This window comes from Pinus tabuliformis, chromosome 1_2 (genome assembly GCF_031772625.1).
Source record: "Pinus tabuliformis cultivar Carrire ecotype Pingquan chromosome 1_2, CPIR1, whole genome shotgun sequence".
Taxonomy (NCBI): Eukaryota; Viridiplantae; Streptophyta; class Pinopsida; order Pinales; family Pinaceae; genus Pinus; species Pinus tabuliformis.
Genome location: NC_142298.1, coordinates 1073940946 through 1073962184, shown reverse-complemented (window position 1 = coordinate 1073962184; position 21239 = coordinate 1073940946). Strand labels below are relative to the sequence as shown.

General features: G+C 35.0%; 1 protein-coding gene across 1 annotated transcript; it reads left to right on the top strand.

Moving 5' to 3' along the window:
• The first annotated feature begins 3556 nt into the window (after positions 1–3556).
• On the top strand, positions 3557–4645 carry LOC149209847 (F-box protein At5g49610-like). Its single transcript, XM_089398766.1, has one exon. The coding sequence runs from the start codon at positions 3557–3559 to the stop codon at positions 4643–4645; it is 1089 nt and encodes a 362-aa protein (XP_089254892.1).
• The last annotated feature ends 16594 nt before the right edge of the window (positions 4646–21239 follow it).

Below are 21239 nucleotides of genomic sequence, written 5' to 3'. Positions count from 1 at the left end.
AGAGTACCCAATTAGTGTGATCAGCGCGTGCGAAACGTAATGCAAACCATCCCCTCACAAAGGTTTGCACGAAGGGAATGTCAACCAAGTGTTGTCCCCAAACTTCTGTAGCCCAAGCCTTTAAACGTTCAACCGAGTAATTTCGGCCTCTGATGTGACCCACCAGTACCCTGTCAGCAAATTCCATGATGTCGCTCCACTGAATGTCCTCTTCGAGCCGGAGGAAGGTGTCCGCCTCTCTGGATTTGAAGCAACGAGGTTTTTTCCCCAGACCGGATCTCGACGGAGGAGGCAAGGGGTGGGAAGTAACAGGGGGGGGGCAAGACTGAGGGGAGGTTCTGCAATGGACGCGGAGGGAGGGGGGAGAGGTCCAGAGATGGGGAGGGGGTCCGATAGCGGGGGGATAGCGGTGAAACAACCTGAAAGAGCACCGGAGAGGGGGACGGAATTCGATGATGGAGCGAGATCAGGGAAGGGCCATTGACACGCAGCAGTCTGAGAGGAACTAGGGTTAGGGTTTAGGCAACCCGCTACAAACCCTAGGGAGGCCGGCGAGAGGGGGGGAGTAGACAGAGCAGGCCAAGAGGGGGGAATATCCGGGAGAATAACGGGAGGTTGCGGGGAGCCTCCGGCAGAGAAAACAGCAAAATCATCTGAGGGTGCCAGAAGATACATACCTTGTGAGCTGGAAGAGGGGGTACGCCAGATGGAGACCCCGCTCAGCGGATCTTCGGTGTAGTCGACAGCCTCTAGGTCTTCCATGGTGCCAGCTAGCGGATCCTCGAAACGGAGTAAACCTCGGAGCACAAGTAACCCGGGTGAGATACGGTTATCGGCAGCGGATTGTAATGGCAGGGGACATCGAACGGTGGGGAAGCAGGGCGCAGCGAAGACAGTAGCTGCGAAAAAGGCGAATGGTGTTTTAGTCGGAGGCGCGGCGGATAAGAGTGGGTACCGGGAGAGTTAACCGGGTACGGGCGCGGCGAGCTGCAGGCGCGAGACCGGAACCCTAACCATTACCGTCACGAACCGCAGACGCCATCGCCTCTCACCAATTTTTGAAAATCTTAGATATGTATCAATTAGAATATCTTAAAACAAAAATAATATATTATTATAATTAATTATAATTATAATTTAATTATTTTAAATATTTTTTTTATAAATGTCGTTGGAATCTATAACATGATAGTTTTAGTACTAGTGTGTCACGGGTTGATACTCATCAACTACTATTATAACCTCGAGGTGTGTGATACCATCAACTACTACTACCAACTACTACTATAAACCTCTAGGTGTGTCACATGTTGATACCCATTAACTACTACTATAACCTCTAGGTGGAATTGCATTGCCCCCAACCATGACACACAAGTTAGACAAGGATTGGATTAACCACACAAATGCGTTAGCAATGCCAATAGGTCGGCCCTCAGGCTTATAATTATAATTATCAATTTTATATTTTATACCTTTATTTTATTTTATTTGTTTTTAATTTTAAGTAATTTGACCAGGTCAAAATGTATGTTTTCTTGATAATTACCATTATTATTTATTTATTTTTATCCAAGAAATTACTTTTAACTTTTTATTTTTTTTAATCGAGCCAACATGTAAACATTTACACCACTACAACATTTCCCAAAAACTTTTTTACTTTTAGATTTATTTTTTAAAAATGGTATAAAATAAATATTTATGAATTTTGATTTTGAAATAGTCATGGTTTTTAAGCAAGTGATATTGATAAGCCATGGTATTGACCCATGGTATCTTGACAAATCTTATTTACAAGTTAATAATATATATGGTGAAATGGGGGTAAATATCCATAGGTAAGAGTCTTGTTATATTGTATGTTTATTGTAAGTGTTAAGTTTTAATTTAAAAATGTTATAAAATTAAATAAAAAAATATATCTATTAAATTTTTTTTTTGAAATGAGTTATGGTTTTTGGGTATGTGTTATTGAGGGATCAAATCGTTTTTCACTCTAGAAGATGTCTACGTCTCAAGGGATTTAATCTCTCGCAAGTTAAGATGGATCTTGATTGATTTTATTATTAATTATAATTTTAGATATTAATTTTAAATTATTAGTTTTATTTTAAATGGTTCTAAACCGTTATCCTAAAAAATTGACGTGATTTATTTGGAATAGACTTGGTATACAATAAAATAATTATGTATATAAGCGTGTCTATTTTGGAACAATGATTCTTAAATTTAATTTAATAATAAATAATTAATAGATAGATGGTACAAAATTAAGTTCTATGGACATTCCAAAGAAATATTTTACTTGGATAAATGGTTGAGATTTAGCTCAAAAATAGTATTTTATTTTGTGTTTCAATGTAATTATAAAAAGGTTAAGCAAAGTCTTTTTGTAGAAATCACATAAGAGAAATTTTTGGATCGCATAAGTTTGAATACATAAATAAAAAAGTTGTAAAATTAAATTAAAATAAAATTTATATAGAATATTTTGATTGTAAAATGAGTTATGGTTTTATGGACATGTAGCGTTGATAAGTTATGGTATTGGTGCATGGTATTGTAAGAAAATCTATTTATAAGTTAACAAATTTCATAGTAAAGTGGAGGGTGAATCTCCATAGTTAAAAACCAACTATTTAATTTAGGCATAGTCTAAGTTATAGACAAAATAGTCCTTTTCAAGGGAATTGAGCAATACAATTTCAAGCAAGATTGTGATTTTTTGGTTTTTAATATACATTTTTGAATGTTTAATTAAATTCAACACCTTGAAAAACCACTCGGGCACTCCAATTTTGTAAATTAAACATCTTAAACTCAATTTTTAAAAAATATCTACTAAATTTTAATTAAAACTTATAAAAAAACTACCTTACCTTTAATTTATATAACTACACTAATATATTAATAACTAATTTAAAAAACTATTAACTTTAAAAACAAATTACCTTTCGAAAAACTCACTTAATAACTTCTTGAAAAAAATTAAAACGAACATGAATGCAAAATGACATATTCAAATTCCCCTATTACTTAGGAGCATGGACATGGGCATCTTACCTAAAATTATAATAAAAACACTTAGAATTGGTGTCAAAGTACTTCCATACATTTATCTCATATTATAATAATAATAATAACCATTGGAATCCGTGTAAATTTAATAAAAAACCAATCCGATTATCCATTTGAAAATTACTTTCAATATATATATTATCAACAATGGTAAAAGACCAGAAATCCAGCTCACACTTCAAAGATTATTTCACCAAACAAATAAAGCTAGATTACTTTTTATAATTTATGCCGTAAAGAGCGGGCGGACCGTTATATCAGGGGATAGTTTTGTGGACTTGTATGGTTTTATATAACTCGTGCGGGAGGGCTGGATCCTAAAAGTGGAGCGCACTGAGGAGAGCTGTGGAGGGAGGGCTGGATCCTAAAAGTGGAGCGCACTGAGGAGAGCTGTGGAGGGCCTGCGATATTTTTTTTCGCGGAGAGCTGTGAAGGGTCTGAGATTTTTTTCGCTGGAGAAAGAAATATTTTAGCCATGGAAGCAGAAATCTGGCAAAGGCTCCCAGAGGTGTTGTTGCATATGATTTTAGCGAAGCTTCCCATTAGGGTTCTGGGCAAAATGAGGGCTGTCTGCAAACAGTGGAAAGATCTACTGTCTTCTCGTGATGCCTTCGAAGGGCTTGTTCCAAAATGGTCGCTTTGTTGCACCCCGGGGTTTCTGATTCAGATCCATTGGGATTCCAAAGATGATGTGGAATTTTGGGTTATAGAAGGATGCAGTACTGGTTCACACATTTACAAAGTGCCTTTGCTCAATTGCATCGTTTTGGATTGTTGCAAGAGCATCGTGTGTTGTCATGAACGAGGGGATCGGTTGGCTCTTTCCATAGGAATTCCTGGTACCACCAATTGGAGACACCTACCTCGTCCTCCTCTACCTGGCTACACATTCAGTGGAATGGTTTTCGACTCTTCCACAAGGCGTTGCACTGTCCTTCTAGGCTATTCTTTGTTAAACCACCAATTGCAACGAGGTCAAGGTGTTAATAGAAGAATGATGGAGATGTGTATTTATGATTCAGAATCCAACGCGTGGACTCAACTTTCCACCATGGTCCCTGATCATATCTGTCCTTTTGGTAAGGGTATTTTTTGTCAAGGAAAATTTTACTGGAGGGTTGTCACGCTGGATACCTGTATCTTCATTGCAGCCTTTAATATTGCTGACGGAATCTGGACAGAATTCCCAGTGCCCCACAGATGGCACGGGTGGATTTATCCAGAAGATCTTGCTGAATATGATGGGCATTTCATGCTAGTGGATAGACGGGTTGCTGATTTTATTCGCATGTGGAAGTTGAATGAAGCGGGAGAATATGAAATATGGTGTGAGTTTCGCGTCAGTGGTTTGTCAAAAGAATACTTTCCGTCATTTCCTATGGTGACCGTGAACAACAGTGGGTTTATCGTGGTAGTTGATTGCAGATTAAATATGTCGATATTCAGCTCTACCGGAAATTCGATCGTCCATAGATTGGAATTACCAGGACATAGCAAGTCTCGAGCACGGTCAGTTCGAGGGTTTGCATCAGCTTTCGAATCTTCCAACCTGATGTGGCCTTAGTAAATCTTCTCAAACACCAGTTCGAGGGTTTGAATCAGCTGATGTGGCCTTAGTAATTCTTTTGGAGGATAACAATTACTTTGTTCAAATATAGCGATTAGGGTTCACCCCAAAACAGAGAATAAGTGATAGTGGAATTCAATTAGAGAGGTTTATCCTCTCTATTTTCTGTGGTTCACTGTGAAGAATGATTTGCAAGTATTTTGATAGTTAAATAAATTTGGATAGCATAAGAATGGTTAAATAAATTTCTATTGGATAGTAACTGACTTAATTCTGATATTGATAGGAATATAGGAATAGTGATTAATTTGGGTTGCAATAATTTGGGTTGCAAAAGAGAATCTGCAGATATATTTATTGTTAAATAAATTTAAATTTAGATGGGATAGTTATTGTTAAATAATTTTGGATTTGAGAGGAATAGTGATTGAGAAATGAATTCTTATAATGATAGCAATATTGATTGATTCAGATTGAATAAAAACACTGGTTGAGTCATTAATTCTTTGGTATTTGAGATGTAATTTTTTATATTGAACTCTAGTTTTGAGACTTTTTATTCAAATTATTAAATTTTACTGACAATTTTCTGGCTGCCATACTAATAAATTTAATGCATTTTGACTTTTATTATTTTTAGAAATAAAATAAAATAATATAATATATCAATTTTTTAAGATGAATAATTTCAATTTTTTTGTTTAATCAGAATATGAATTCAAATGAGAATGAGATAACTATAGTTACAACTTTACTTCTCTTTAACTAGAACTCAACCTTTTTAACTCTACAAACTCTCTCCAAAACATGTCACCTGTCACTCTAATCACTTTTCTCCACCTCTAGCAAATGATATCACACCAGAAACATTTGGAGACCAGACTATGCATTCAATCGAAAGCAATAAAAATTGTACAAACTCTCTCCAAAACATGTCCCCTGTCACTCTAATCACTTTTCTCCACCTCTCTAGCAAATGATATCACACCAGAAACATTTGGAGACCAGATTATGGATTCAATCGAAAGCAATAAAAATTGCTTAAAGATGGTGTATATATATTCAAAGATAATTTGCATCATTAAACAAGTCGTCTTAGGTATTGATGATGTTAACCGTACTTGTTGATTCGGTAAAAAAAAGATTTGGTCAAAATATCAAGCAATGAAGCAACTGGCTTTTATTTTTAAACTAGCTTGTCAACATCAAACTAGCTTCTATTTTCCCTGTGATCAATATAATTTACCCATCACGTGGAATGTCGACTTGATATTCATGATCAGATGCTTCTAGATTCCATTAGAGTATGAACATCTCTATTGTATCTAATGCATTGTATGGTTGGGATTTAGCCGTCAAGCGGAAGGTATTCATGATTAGATGCTTTTCGATTCAACGTATGAACATTTATATCGTATATGATTAGATTAGGAAAAAAAAATATTTAATGCATTGTATGGTTGGGAGTATTAAGGAGAAAAACGATTTAATTAAAATATTTGATAATTTTTTATTAAAATAGAAATGATAATAAAAGTGGTAGAATTAAAAAGTTGAATATAAACAAGATTAAGGTTTGAAAATACTGTTTTAGAGTTTTATTATTTAATTTGATTAAATTTATCTGTTAATTTAAGTGAGCAATTTAACATTATAACACAATTATATTGAATAAACATAATAAGCATTTTTTCATAGCTAATTCTCTTAAGACATTTTTATATAATCATCTTTAAGTGTATATATTGATTATGAAAACAATAATAAGTGGTTAAATTAATTAAAAAAACAATTTTCTTTATATCAAAATGGAAACTTTATATGTATTATTTTTGTATAAATAAATTTAATATTTTACTAAACTACTAACTTACTTACATTACATACATCTTCCTTATATTGAGTTGTAGAGTTGCTCAATAAAAATTCTTTCTTATTAGATTTCTATCTTTCTTTCCCCTCATTATCATATTCTTATTAATATTATTTAATCTTCTCATTAACTTTATTGTATTAATTTGAAATGCATAAAATGGAGATGGAACACTTCTTTGGTAGCTTAGTAAAATGTTAACATTATTTATACAAGATCATATTTGTAACGAATTCCATCTTTCACATAAAGAAAATACATTTTCTGTTAATTTAATGATTTATTACTCTTTAATTAATCAATATATACACCTAAAGATGATTCTATAGAGATGTTTTAGAGATCATTACTTATTGAATGTTGATCACAATTATTATGTATATTCAATATGATTGTGTTAACATGTTAAATTGATTACTTAAATTAATAAATTCAAAGTGAATAAAAATGTGCTCCAAATGCAATTGTCAAACTTAAAATTTCTTATTTAAATAAATAGTGACATTAGTTACTTTGTTTATATTTAACTTTTTAATTCTACCACTCTACATCCGAGTATGGGGTAGATTTCATGTAAAAATGTAAGTATATTTCATGTAAAAATGTAAATTCTACCTGTTATCACCCCAAAAAACTCTCCTAGGTTGTATCTCGGAGATGCTCGGGAACATTACAAACTCAACACCATGTTGGAAATGGATGAATGGAAGGAATGATGCTTGTTCAAGCCAGATAACCACTTCTACTATGATTAACTCCATACATGCGTGAACACCCCCAGACTACAAGGCTTTAGACCACCAATTACTCACAGTTTAAGGATTGAGTGAATACGGAGAATACTGACCACACCAGCAGATGCACAGGGCACTGTGATGGTCGGCTGCAACCAGTAAAAAGGTCTACAAATCTATTTCCTAATAAACCGACAGGATGATAGCTCTCTGGCATTAAATAAACAGAAACCTGCATGACACATTCAATGATACATACTAGACTTTAACACAGAGGTGGGATGATAGCCCCTCAAATGCTAAATATCAAGAGTGCATAAAAATTGCATAACAGGCACACCCTAGAAGAGAGTAGAAATGGAAAGTGAGAAATTAACAACAAAAGAAGCTTGTATTAGCTGAAAATGCCGACGAGATATTGTAAGTATCAAAGCAGTTACAGTCTCCAGAAGTTGAACCTTACATCAAACAACAACCATCCACCATCTCCCCGTTTACATCTTGTTTGTGGGTATATATAGAGTTTCAATAGAAATATGTTCTGCTACTAGGCGTGGAGGGGTCATAATGGACCGCCGACCATTTTAACTCTCTGATGGAGTCTCTACTACAATTTGCTTGCTTCAATGAATGAATTTGACGTTCACTGATGCTCGGTTGTCCTTCTTGAGTAGGTGGAGTGTAGTATGGAAGAAGTTCCATAACTAGTAAATGTTGTGATCTGCTCGAGGTTGGTCCTTTCCTTCTCGGCCATCCTATTTATTGAATGCGGTGGCTGAATATTAACTGCACGGAGTGCTGAATACTAGCCACCTTCTTCCTTTAGATGCACGGGATAGGCTATGGATGAGCTGACTGCATGGTGGAACGGATATCAGCCGTTGGATCAAGTGAATGGACTGCAGATATCTGTTGGCGAGAAGAATCGAGCGATCAAAATCACTGGGTAACGGGTGGCTGATGAGATGGGGCGAAAACCGCTATGATTGCAAGTTAATGTGCGGGTATCTTATGGGTGCGGGGGGTGCGAATGCCGTCGGATTGCACGTATGGACGACAAAGATTGGTTTGCGAGAGATATCGAGAGATATGAGAGCGAAATGGGCATGGGCCGTTGGATCTTGTCAGGACTGATCGGATGACAGAGGAGTGACCGCAATATTGCATCGGCAGAAGTTAAGGGGCGTAGCCTTTATACACACATGGATGCGATTTGCGATAGCAATATGGGTTTGGGCCATTGATCTTGTCGGGACTAATTGGACGACGGACAACTGATCGGACGAGTCGCTTTATCAGGTGCGACGGGAGTCATCGGATCTGCTTTTTCATTTGATAATTTGGGCCTTTACGTAGGGCGATTTGCGATAGTGATTAAATCACATCGCAATATCGCGTCAGAAGAATTCAAGGGGTGTAACCTTTATAAATGGATGTGATTTGCGATAGCAACTAAACCCCGGACTCGATAAAGGAATTAATTGTTTTTAAGACTGATGAAGGGAGAATGAGCAGTGAGAGGGAAGGAGACAATTACTGTTGTGAGGAAAAGGGCTTATGAAAAGTGTGCAGTCACGTGATCACAGTACTATGGATTTAAACTTTGCACCCGGGGACTTGAGGGAAAGCGGTTTTATCCAGGGTTTTGGAGGAAAGCATAGATTGCAGGAGTATGAGAATATAGGTGGAGTGAAGGGAAAAAACGAAGGCAGCAGGGTGAAAGGGAGTAAGCGAGGTGAAGGAGAAGGAGGTCGATAACTGGTGCATACCTCTTCTGAGCAAGAAACCAAGGACCAAGCTTACTTCCACTCTTTGAAAATCAACAACATGTAGCAAAGCTAACACTGGCTCCTTATGGGGATGAGATCCTCCCCGTGAGGTCTCAAGAACTACAGACCAATGCCTTCATACAAAGCAAACTTAAAAACATTTGCCTAGTATTTCATTGGGCATGAAGTCTAATTAAGTCTACGCTAAAACCCGTAAAAGAACATGCTTACAATAATTAAGGCTCGAAAACCTTAAACAACATAATTCTATAAAAACTGGCCATCTACTAGACCATCAAACTATTTCTCCTCCTCTTGGCTGGACTATCAGCCGGTTCATCAAATATCTGCAAAATTGGATTTTTTTGATCATCTACCTCAAGAAGTTTAGGGCATTTGACCTTATCAGGTAGAGGAGGGTTGAATTTCACCCCATATTTGTATGCTTTCATCCTTGAATTTTCTTCGTGGAAGCCTTTGTACATGTTATGGACTGTATGGGATGCTTTCTTTGGACTCAGATCCAAAGGGGAACTAAACAAATAAGGATCTTTATGAATCTATAAAGGTGATTCTTCACTAACAATGTTAGGCTCTAAATCTTCAAACTGTATATTTTCAACTATAACCTTCTCTTGCGGAGACACATAAGATTTCTTGGGCTTACCTGATCCTGATGCTCCTTTCTATGATATTTTTTTCGACTTAAAAATCTTCTCAAGGTCAGGCACTGGTTCATTTAATTCAAATTACATAAAAAGGTAAAATAAAATAAAATACAATAATAAAATTAATAATTATAATTATTAATAGTTAAATTAATTCAGATCCATTGTAAATTTGGATCTATAAGTGTAGAGGGTTAAAAACTCTCAAAGTGCAAACGTTTCTTCAAATTTTGCACTCAAAAAATAGGTTTGCACGTTAAAAAAGTCGATCCCTCTCGGCCCTTGATAAATCTAGAGTTAGGATAAATCCAAATTGGTAATTATGATACTTGCACAATGCTATTTTTTTATTTTGGTAAAAAAGCCTTGAATTTCAATTAGTTTTGAAAGATTTAAAAGATCCTAGGAAGTTTATCAAAATTTTAAAAAACAAATAGTAAAATATTTTGAAAATTAAAAGAAACAATTTTTAATTTTTTAAAATGTAATTTTTTTGTTCTAATTGAATGACGGCTAGTTTTAAATTGAATTGTCACATATAAAAGTTATATTAAAAAATAAAAAATAACCTATCCTTAACATAACCTTTTTTTTAAATGTCATATTATTATTTCTTTTAAATTATATTCTATATTAATGTGTATTTTAAATTTTAAATTATTATATTTCTTCACGTATATATATTTAATACCTAAATTTAAGTTAATATGGAAATACTTTGTAGAAATTTTGGATCTCATTTGTAGTCAGTCGATCTTTCTAACTATTATGAAATGTATTAGTAAGCAATGGTTCCAATAGTTTTTTAAAATCCAATTCATATTTTTCAATTGCCAATTTAATGGTTTAAAGAGAATAGGCCTATTAGGGTATATCGACAACGTTTTTTTAATCTAGTTTAATTAATAATAATAATTAAACCAACCTAAATCCATCTTAATTGTGCATCTATCAAATGTTGAGAGGGATTAAATCTCTTGACGTGCAAACCTCTTTTAGAGTTAAAAGAGATTTGATCCCTCTCGATGCTTGATAGATCCGGAGTAGATGGATCTAGGCTGGTTTATCTTATTGAGTTGAGAGGAGCTAAGAAATGTAGCAAGATTATTTTATGTAAACATTTTGACCTGGTCAAATTACATAAAAATTAAATTCAATAAAATAATAAACAATAAATTAATAATTATAATGATTAATTAAAACATTTTACTTGGTCAAATTACATTAGAAATATAAATAATAATTAAAACTCTGTCATATTACATAAAAATTATAATGAGGCTTAGATGAGGTGAAAGACAGGAGGTATCCCTGAAATGTAGAAGCTCCTACAACAACACACATTATCTTCTGAATCTATCCACAAATTCATCTAAACATGGGAAAAGATTTATTAAACAATAGAAAATTACTAGTCTAAAATCCAAAAATTCGAGAACTAGTGAGCTAGTAAATCTATCAAATGCCTAACCTAACCAAGTGCAAATGGAATGGGATAAATTTTGTTATTAAATATAATTATTTTTTGATCTAATGCAAGTGGAATCAACTGGATTAAGGTTCATTAGATTCCTCTAAAAAGATAGCGGAAATTTACTGTTCTTTGCTACAAAGGAGTTCCAGAAATCTAGATTTGGGAATACGAAAACTAATCCAAGTAGCTCAATGATTACTATGAACTTCCAAATATTTTCCGAGGATGAAATGATGCTTTTGATCCTACAAAAGAACTTACATCAACCATTTAAGCTATTCCTACAAAAATAAATCATCAATACTAAATGCAGAAATAGAAAGAAACAAGAACAAGAGAGGCATGTGAATAAGAAGTGACAAGAAGAAAAGCAAATGATACAAAAGGGCTCTGAGGATCCTGGGATGGCTAAGCCCAAGGAAACTCAAAGACCTATGGAGGAGAAAAATATTTAGAAGCTGAACATGACACCAATCTTTATTATTTTCATTAATACAATTACATCCCTACAAGAAAATACAATGGAGTTGCAAAAATACGAGTTCTTTCCACAAGAAAACTAATAAAAATCTACCCCTAGTGGAAAATTCGACTTAGTACTTATACAAAATGATTAGGAATCATTCCCAATGAAAGGAGGAAGCTTTCCCCAAAATCCCTTCATTAATGGATCTGGTTCCGAATACTAGGAATCTCCATTAAATGGGAGGAAACCCTAACTTATTGCAAGAAATAAAGTACAAGGAAACAAACATATTCTAATTGCATAAAGATCATGAACTAAATGTAAAATAAACCTAACTTAACCCTATTTATCACATGTGATGATTTAAACTAACTGAACATGGAATTTGATCTAGGGAGTATTAACTACTCCATGCATGTGCTAATTAAGAAATAAAAAGAACTATTTTTCTTTATCTTTTCATTTTACAAATGCAAATGCTAATCTTTCCTTGTTCTTTGGCAAGGGAGACAAGTGTGGAGGAAGAGGGGTGCAATGTTTTTTATGGCTTGGAGGTCAAGTAGAGGCCTAATCCCAGCTTCAATGATGACTTTTCTCAATTCGGGCTCAAAAACAGGCCCGTATAGGATTTCCTATAGGATGTTTACACGATGTGGTGGTTCTGCTACAGGATCCACCGTTTTATTACAAGAACAAGGCGAAAGCTTAGGAAGTGGTCGAGAAGGTGGAATGAAGCTTCGGAAAGGTGGATAATGGAATAATATGACATGGAGGTGGTGGACACTACCCAGAACACAAGCAAGGGCTTCAAGATGGGTGGATTTTCTCAATGGAAATGGGAATTTTTACTTATAAAACAAGAATTCGGATTGAGATTTTAGTGGATTTAGGCGACATGGGTGGATGAGGCTTGAATGAGGTGAATGAGATGAAGTATCCCTGTAATGTAAAATATCCTAAAACAACACACATTATTGTCTACATTTATCCACAAATTCATTTATACATGGGAAAAGATTTATTAAACAACAAAAAATTACTAGTCTAAAATCGAGAAATTCGAGAACTAGTGAGGTAGTAAATATATCAAATGCCTAACCTAATCAAGTGAAAATTCAATGGGGTAAATTTTGGTTTTAAATAGAAAGTTTTTTTGATCTAATCCAAGTGGAATCAACATGATTGAGGCTTGTTAGCAAGCTCTAAAAAATAGCAGAAATTTTTTGTTTTTTGTTACAAAGAAGTCCTAGAAATCTAGGTTTGGGATAAGAAAACTAATCCAAGTAGCTCAATGATTACTATGACCTTCCAAATCTTTTCCAACGATGAAATTATTCTTTTGATCCTACAAACGAACTTAGATCAACCATTTAACCCAATCCTACAACAAGAAATCATCAATACTAAATGCAGAAATAGAAAGAAACAAGAACAAGAGATGCATGTAAATAAGAAGTGATAAGAAGAAAAGAAAATGATACAGTAAGGATCTGAGGCTCATGGGATGGCTAAGACCTAAGGAGGATAACAAGATTTAGAAGCTAAACATGACACCAATATTCATTATTTTCATTAATACAATTACACCCCTCCAAGAAAATACAATGAAGCTGCAAAAATACAAGTTCTCTCCACAAGAAGACTAATAAAAATCTACCCCTAGAGGCAAATTCAACTTGGCATTTATACAAAATGATTAGGAATCATTCCCCATGAAAGGAAGAGGCTTTCCCCACCAAAATTCCTTGATTAGTGGATTTGGTTCCCAATACTAAGAATCTGCATTAAATGGTAGGGAACACATTCCTAGATTTTCTTAATCATTGGAGTTTCACAATATGTGCTATAATTCCATAATATATTGTTGATTTATTATTTAATATTGATTATCCTATAGTAGGGATCAAGTCCCTAAATTATCTCCTCCTCCAAATCTTCATAATCTCTCCAAAATTCTCATAATATTTCACAAAAATAAATAATATTAGGCACAAATATGCAACTATTCATAAACCTTCCCAATGAACATACTAAAGTTAAAAATACATTATCTAATGCAAAAAGAGAGGTTTAATATGCTGAAGGATGGTTAGATGGGCCTTAATTTATGTTTAATTTAGAGGCATGGGCCTTAATTTATGTCTAATTTAGAGGCCCATCATACCCCTCTGCTGAAAGTGTTGCTCATCCTCTGATAAACTTAGTGATCTCATTGTGCCTCATTCATGGCCCTCATGGCCTCTCTCTTGTGCATTCCTTAGTCCTTTCTCTTAAGAATCTTGGGTGTAAGTTCTGCAAGGAAAAGCCCAAAAATATATTTGTGCATAGAAAAATCATTGTTTCTTGAGACCATTAGCTTGTCTTCTTCTTTTCTTTTGTGGCCTAGATGATTGCCTAATGGCCTTGGAGTTTTCTATTTTGATTAGGTATCTCTTAGGCATTGCATTTTTTTGTTTTTTTTTAGCACCATTTGTTTCTTTCTTCCTTCCTGTAGCAACATTATGTCTTCCTGTAGCAACCATTCCTTCTCTTGCAGAGTCTTTTAACTGTATCGGAGTGATGAGAAATGATGTAGAGGGTTTGTAGGATGATGCTAGGGCTCAGAGGGAGTATTGTAGGTTTGTGAAAATGGAGAGGATGCTCTGTTTGTTTCTTTTTTTCAAGAAATTTTCAAGGTGAGATAGGGTGTAGGGTTTGTTCTTGAAATTATGAAATGGGATGGATGAATGATGGATAATTAGTGAATATGAAGTGGATGGAAGGCTTGGAGTGCTATGGTGACTTGGCCATTGCAAAAAATTCTTCTTTTAACTATTGTCTCCATTCCTTGAAATCATCACCCTTCATAATTTGACTTTTCCAAATTGCATGAGTGAATGAGTCAACTGAAATTAACTAGTTGAAGGTGGTCGAGATTGTTGATCAATCCTTAGCTTATAAAACCTCATCTCTCATTCATTGACAACAAATTGCTAACTATAATATGCTCAAGAGAAGAGGTCAAGAATATTGCATCCCTGTACCTACTTGATGGCTGTTGGAGAGACATGCATGTTGTTGCTAAGTTGATGTTTTTGTGTTGTTAATGACTCATGTATGCCTTCTTGACTGCCTTTTCTTTTTTGTTGATCTCATTTTGCTGATGGGTTGTATTCTTGTTCATGTGCAGGTGTTGGGGGACCTATATCAACCTTCCCTAAAGAATATGTGACCTTTTGATCCATTTCTCCATCATATTGTTTCTTGTAGATTCCTCTCGGCCTTCCTGTAGAGATCCTATAGTAATTCAGGATAGCCTCTTGTAGCAGACTTGTTTTTCCCATATCTCCCAAACAGTAAAATGGATTGATCTAAAATTTTCTAAGCATGTTTCCATCATCATTATGCACCTCCCCATAAGCAAATGTTGGCCAATGGATGCGCGAATCTCAAGAAAAACTAAAAATGGCTTAAGGAAATGGAGGTCGATTTCTTGGAAACCGTGCACTATAATTTGTTGAAATTTATTAGGCATGTTACCATCATCCATATGCATCTCCCCATGAAACAATGTTTTAAATGGATGCACGGATATCGAGAAAATAAAAAATGGATGTAGGTGATGGAGGCTGATTTCTCGAAAATTGTGCACTAGAATTTGCTGAAATTGCTTGAGCATGTTACCATAATCCACATGCATCTCCCCCTAAAATAGCTTGGAAAAAGGGATGCATGGTTTGCAATATATGGCAAAAATAGTTTTTTGCTCTATGTATTTCTGTTTCCTATAGTGAAACAGAGTGTTCTGGTAGTTTTTTAGGACAACAAGGAAAATGAGTGGTAGAAGCTTGGAAAGGATGAGTGGATGGTGGAAATAGATGAGGGTGATGGATTTTCACGGCCTTGGTCATGTTGGAGCATTTGAGAAAATGAGGATAAAGTCAAATTTTGACTTCTTTTGACTACATTTGACCTATTTTTTCTTTTGTTGGTGCCAACTTGTTTTTGTTGCTTGTAGATTTTGGAGGACACCTACATTCATCAGAGAGATATAATGAGCACATATTTTTTTATTTTTTTCTCTTTTTTTCTTCTAGGCCTACCAGTCACCTCATTGAGGTTTTCAACTAGTAGGTCTTCCTAGGTGCCTCAAAGGAGGTTTTCACTTAAGATATTTTCTTTTTCTCTCCTTTTTCTCTTTTTCCCAACCCATTGACTGCCTCATGGAGGTTTTCAATCAATGAGTCAATCTCAGGTGCCTCAAAGGAGGTTTTCACTTGAGATTTTTTTTCCTCTTATTTTTCATTTTTTTTTAACCCTACCCTACATGAAAAAAAAATTACTTTCAAGTATAAGAATACTTCCAATGGATCCATGTGCACATCAAGATGAAAGATAAACTGATGTTTAGGCTTGCAATATATGATTTGACATGTACCTGGATTTCACAGACCAAATGATTTAACTTTGAAAGGATCAAGCACAGTTGAAGAAGAGAGTGTTGCTGCAACTTAATGATTGTCTGGAACCATATTTCAATATAGTTGTGAGGCCCATGGTCCACTTGCCAATTCGGCTCATCTTAGATGTCTTCTTATTCCATGACCTTCAAATCTTCCTCTTTTTGTTGATCACGCTCTTGAACACATGGAGGATTCGATGGTAACCATGAGGGAGCTTTCTCAATCTCTGATTTTGCTATCTGCTCTTCATCGAGTGCAACCCATGATTCTTTTATATTCTCTTTTGGATCTTTTTTTTTTGCATGTTGTCCTTCAATGGCATCAAGAGAATCTCTTTTTCTGAATATTATTCCTGAGCTGAGATGAATACCATTGAGATCGAAAGGAGATATTTGGAAGTGTTGTACCTTAGCATTATGAGTGGGCTGAGCTACTTCATTGTGTGGGTTTGGAAATGGTGGTACAGGTAGTTGAGTGGGAGTGGATATTTGAGATGGATGTGGTTGGGGTTGTAGTTGTGGAGGAGGTGAATGGTAGGAATAACATGGAGTTGGGTATGGAGGATATTGATGAAAATATTGATGATATTGTGGACGGCTCCCACTTGCCAACTTTGCTGCCAATATTGGTTTTGGGGTTCAGATGTCCAATGTTTCCAAGGAAAGGGTGTGTTCCAATTACTTTGAGATGAATGTGCATAAGCTTGAAATTGTAAATTAGGTTATTTCATCATACTAGGTTGAATAGGCTACCATGGTCCTCTTGGACCTACATAACATAGATACATTGGAAATTGACTTGCTCCATTGTCCTCTTGGTAAACTTCCTTCGACCTTGGTAATGTGGGGCAATATTTAACATCATGTGATTTTGCATGGATGATACAAATATCAAAATCTTCTTTTTCTCATTTTGAATTCTTAACATTTCTACTTATTCACTTAGATTTCTAAGAATTTATGTTTTAAATTTATCAAGAAAATTTCCAAGTTTAGCTTGACTTACCGATCTTGATGTTGATTTACTTACTCTTGCCCTTCCTCTTGATATGTGTTTGCATGTTTCAAAAATTTTCTTGAAATGATAGTTGGTATACATCACCTCCACTCATGAGATCAAGGAGATGAATCCACTCATCCCTAATTGTTCTAAGTAAGAGGGTGTTTAGTGTGTCAGATCCTAAATGATGTAGTTTTTCCCTCTTAACATTATACATGAACCTCTCTATTAGATCCTATAGACTCTCATCTTCTCTTTGATTCATTATAAAGATTTCTTCTTTAAGATCACGATCTTTATATTTTTCTAGAAATGTATTTTGCATATCATTCCATGATTTTATTGATTAATCCCTAAAATCATGAGCCATTTAAGAGCTCTATCCTTCAATGTTGCCGAAAACAATATTAGTTTTTGAGTTTTTAAAAAGTAACCATAAGATTTACAAACAATTTCAAATTCAAAGAGAAAGGCTTCTGAATCCTCTGACCTTAGACCATGAAATTTTGAAAGAAAAGATAGATGGATCTTCTTCATGTGCACACTACCATCAGTATCTTGAATCAAAAATATGAGAGGATATTCCTCATTGTCATCATCTCCATCCATTTCTTCTACATTCTTTGCCATCTCTTCTTATTCTACTTCCAAAAGTGGATGCTGATATGGCTCTTACTACACCACGTGATCAAATGGGGGGGTGGTTGGCGTTGGAGAATTTTTTTGTTTTTATGATTGAATGGAAACACTAATTCAATGCACTTTTCTATTTTTTAAATGAAATATATGCCTAATGCAAATGTTTTTTGTTTTTTTTTCAAAAAGTAAAAAGAAATGAATCAACTAGGGAATAACACAATGCATACTTTGACACATCCCCGACAATGGCACCAAAACGTGATGAGCCTCGGTATTGCAACAAGAATGATGCAACTCCAAAGGCTACCATCTTTAATTATCGACCCGGGGTTCGTAAAAACTTAACAGGTATCGGCACTATATGTGCATCATACAATTTGTCCTTCCTTTGCTGTTATGATGTAATGGAGTGCATGTACTGAAACCAAACCCTAAACTAATTGCAGGAAATGAACTTCTTGAAATGGAAACCCTAACCTATTACAAGAAATAGAGTACAAGGAAAGAAACATATTCTAATTGCATAAAGATCATGAACTAAATGTAAAAGAAACCTAACTTAACCCTATTTATCACATGTGATGATTTAAACTAACTGAGCATGGACTCTGATCTAGGGATTATTAACTACTACATGCATATGCTAATTAAGAAATAAAATAACTATTTTTCTTTATCTTCTCATTTTATAAATGCAAATTCTAATCTTTCCTTTTTCTTTGGTAGGGGAGAAAAGTGTGGAGGAAGAGGGGTACAATGGTTTTGATGGCTTGGAGGAAAAGTAGAGGCTTAATCCCAGCTTCAATGATGGTTTTTCTCAGTTTGGGCTCAAAATAGGCTGCTACAGGATTTCCTATTGGATGTCTACAAGATGTACTAGTTCTCCTACAGGATCCCTTGTTTTATTACAATAATAGGCCGAAAGATTAGGAAGTGGTCTAGAAGGTGGAATGAAGCTTGGGAAAGGTGGATAATGGAAGAATAAGGCATGGACGTGGTGGACACTACCCAGAACTCAAGCAAGGGCTCCAAGATGGGTGGATTTGCTCAATGGAAATGACAATATTTGCTTATAAAACAATAATTTGGATTGAGATTTTAGTGGATTTTAGTGACATTGGTGGATGAGTCTTGGATGAGGCGAACGAGATGAGGTATCCCTGAAATGTGGAAGCTCCTGCAACAACACACATTATTGTCTACATCTATCCAAAAATTCATCTATACATGGGAAAAGATTTATTAAACAACAGAAAATTACTAGTCTAAAATCCAGAAATTCGAGAACTAGTGAGCTAGTAAATCTATCAAATGCCTAACCTAATCAAGTGCAAATGAAATGGGGTAAATTTTGTTATAAAATAGAATTTTTTGGTGATCTAATGCAAGTGGAATCAACTTTATTGAGGCTTGTTATCATGTTCTAAAAAATAGCAGAATTTTACCATTCTTTGCTAGAAAGGAGTTCTAGAAATCTATATTTAGGAATAAGAAAACTAATCCAAGTAGCTCAATGATTACTATGACATTCCAAATATTTTCCAAGTATGAAATTATTCTTGTGATCCTACAAAATAACTTACATCAACCATTTAACCCAATCCTACAACAATAAATCATCAATGCTAAATGTAGAAATAGAAAGAAACAAGAACAAGATATGCATGTGAATAAGAAGTGACAATAAGAAAATCAAATGATACAAAAGGGATCTGAGACTCCTAGGATGGCCAAGCCCAAGGAAACTCAGATTCCTATGGAGGAGAAAAATATTTAGAAGCTGAACATGACACCAATCATCATTATTTTCATCAATATAATTACATCCTTACAAGAAAAAACCAATGGAGCCGCAAAAATATGAGTTCTCTCCACAAGAAGACTAAGAAAAATCTACCCCTAAAGGCAAGTTCGACTTGGTACTTATAAAAAAAAGATTAGGAATAATTCCCCATTAAAGGAGGAATCTATCCCCACAAAAATCCCTTGTTTAGTGGATTTGGTTCTGTTGAAGCCCCGAAAATCGAGTCGACAACAAGGGGGATACCCACTTGGTTCGGACCTTGGTTGACAGCTCCTTATGCGTTTGGTATAGCGGATCCGACTGGGGATAATGGGACCATTTTCCCAATCTATGGGTGTGTGTGTGTAGAATTGGATGTTGCTAAAAAAGTTCCTATCTAAGCTATTCTAATTCAAACTTTAATCTAATTCTATGATATTTTAATCTAATAAACAACACATCTAATCTATGCTAACCCAGGATGTAATTCTTCTATTATGCGATCTAAAGAGATTTCAAATAACAACTGGTAATAAGTTCATTCAGCAATTATAAGAAAGGAAATCAATTAAGATGAACCACTTCACCTAAAAAGTTAGACGAAATAGTTGTGACCAACATATCGCATAATAAGTTAATCATACATTAAATATAAATAAATAGCTACCACCGTACAAAAGTGCCAAATGATAACTCAAGCATTCATGCAATAACATATAAACAACTAAAAATTGTATATTGCTTTAACATATAAGCAGAAATGGTGAAGAGATAAAAGTACCATTTATGACTGGTCCTACCCATAAGCTTCAAGCAACAATGATTTATCTCTCCTTGCTCTAACATCTACTAAGAGTACAGAAGTGCAACATCAGTAGCAGATATCAAATGCAAACATCAACAAATCTTGATCCATTCATTCACCAAAACCTCCTCTGAGGGTGCAAAAGTGCATGTTCTGAGGACAAGTTTTTGATAAATTTCTGGACCCCCCTCTAAATGCATGAGAGGGGTTAAAATACTAATTCCTAAATCTAATAATAGTTTATTTACAAAAATTCAGGATGCGATTTTAAAATGACCGCCCTTTTCCTAAGCAAAATTTAAAGTGAAAATTAAATTCAGAACTAAACTACTTTTGTATCTGGTCTTTAAAACAGCATGTATTCAGCATTGGTTTAAGGAGAGTCAGTTGGCTGACTTTTGCTTTGAGCTGAGTTGAGAAAACGGAATCGATGAGAGCTGGTAACACCTTTTCAGCCGCATTTATGATACACTTCATAGTCATCCACTAACTATGCGGTTTCACCAAGTATGCCTAGTGACATTCCCAATTTCACCTGTTTGGCGCTTGGATTCTCTTTCCCTTTTCTTGCGCTCTCTGTTTCCATTCCACCTCTAGTTGTAGTTTGTTTGGTAAATATCCCGGGGTGGTTTCTGCGATCAAATTTGCTCTGTGCAAATTCTCATTTACACAGTCAATAAGAATGCTTGTTGTCGTGGCTGTTGTTTCTGCCGCTTGCTCTGCCTCCCTGATTTGATCGTCCCACTTGTTAAAGAGCAACTCTTTATGGTTCTAATTTATCCTTGGTGCACCTGCTCTTTTTCCCTCATCTTCATCCTGCCAAGCCAAGTACTCAGTCACCCATTTTTCAATCAGATCAGAGTCACTTCGTAAGTCGACCACTTGATTAGTGATCTTATCACTCATTTCGCAATAATAATTCCACTGTGATATCTTTTG

Coding starts and splice junctions, on each gene's coding strand:
- LOC149209847 (XM_089398766.1), top strand. CDS start 3,557: ATGGAAGCAGAAATCTGGCAAAGGCTCCCAGAGGTGTTGTTGCATATG.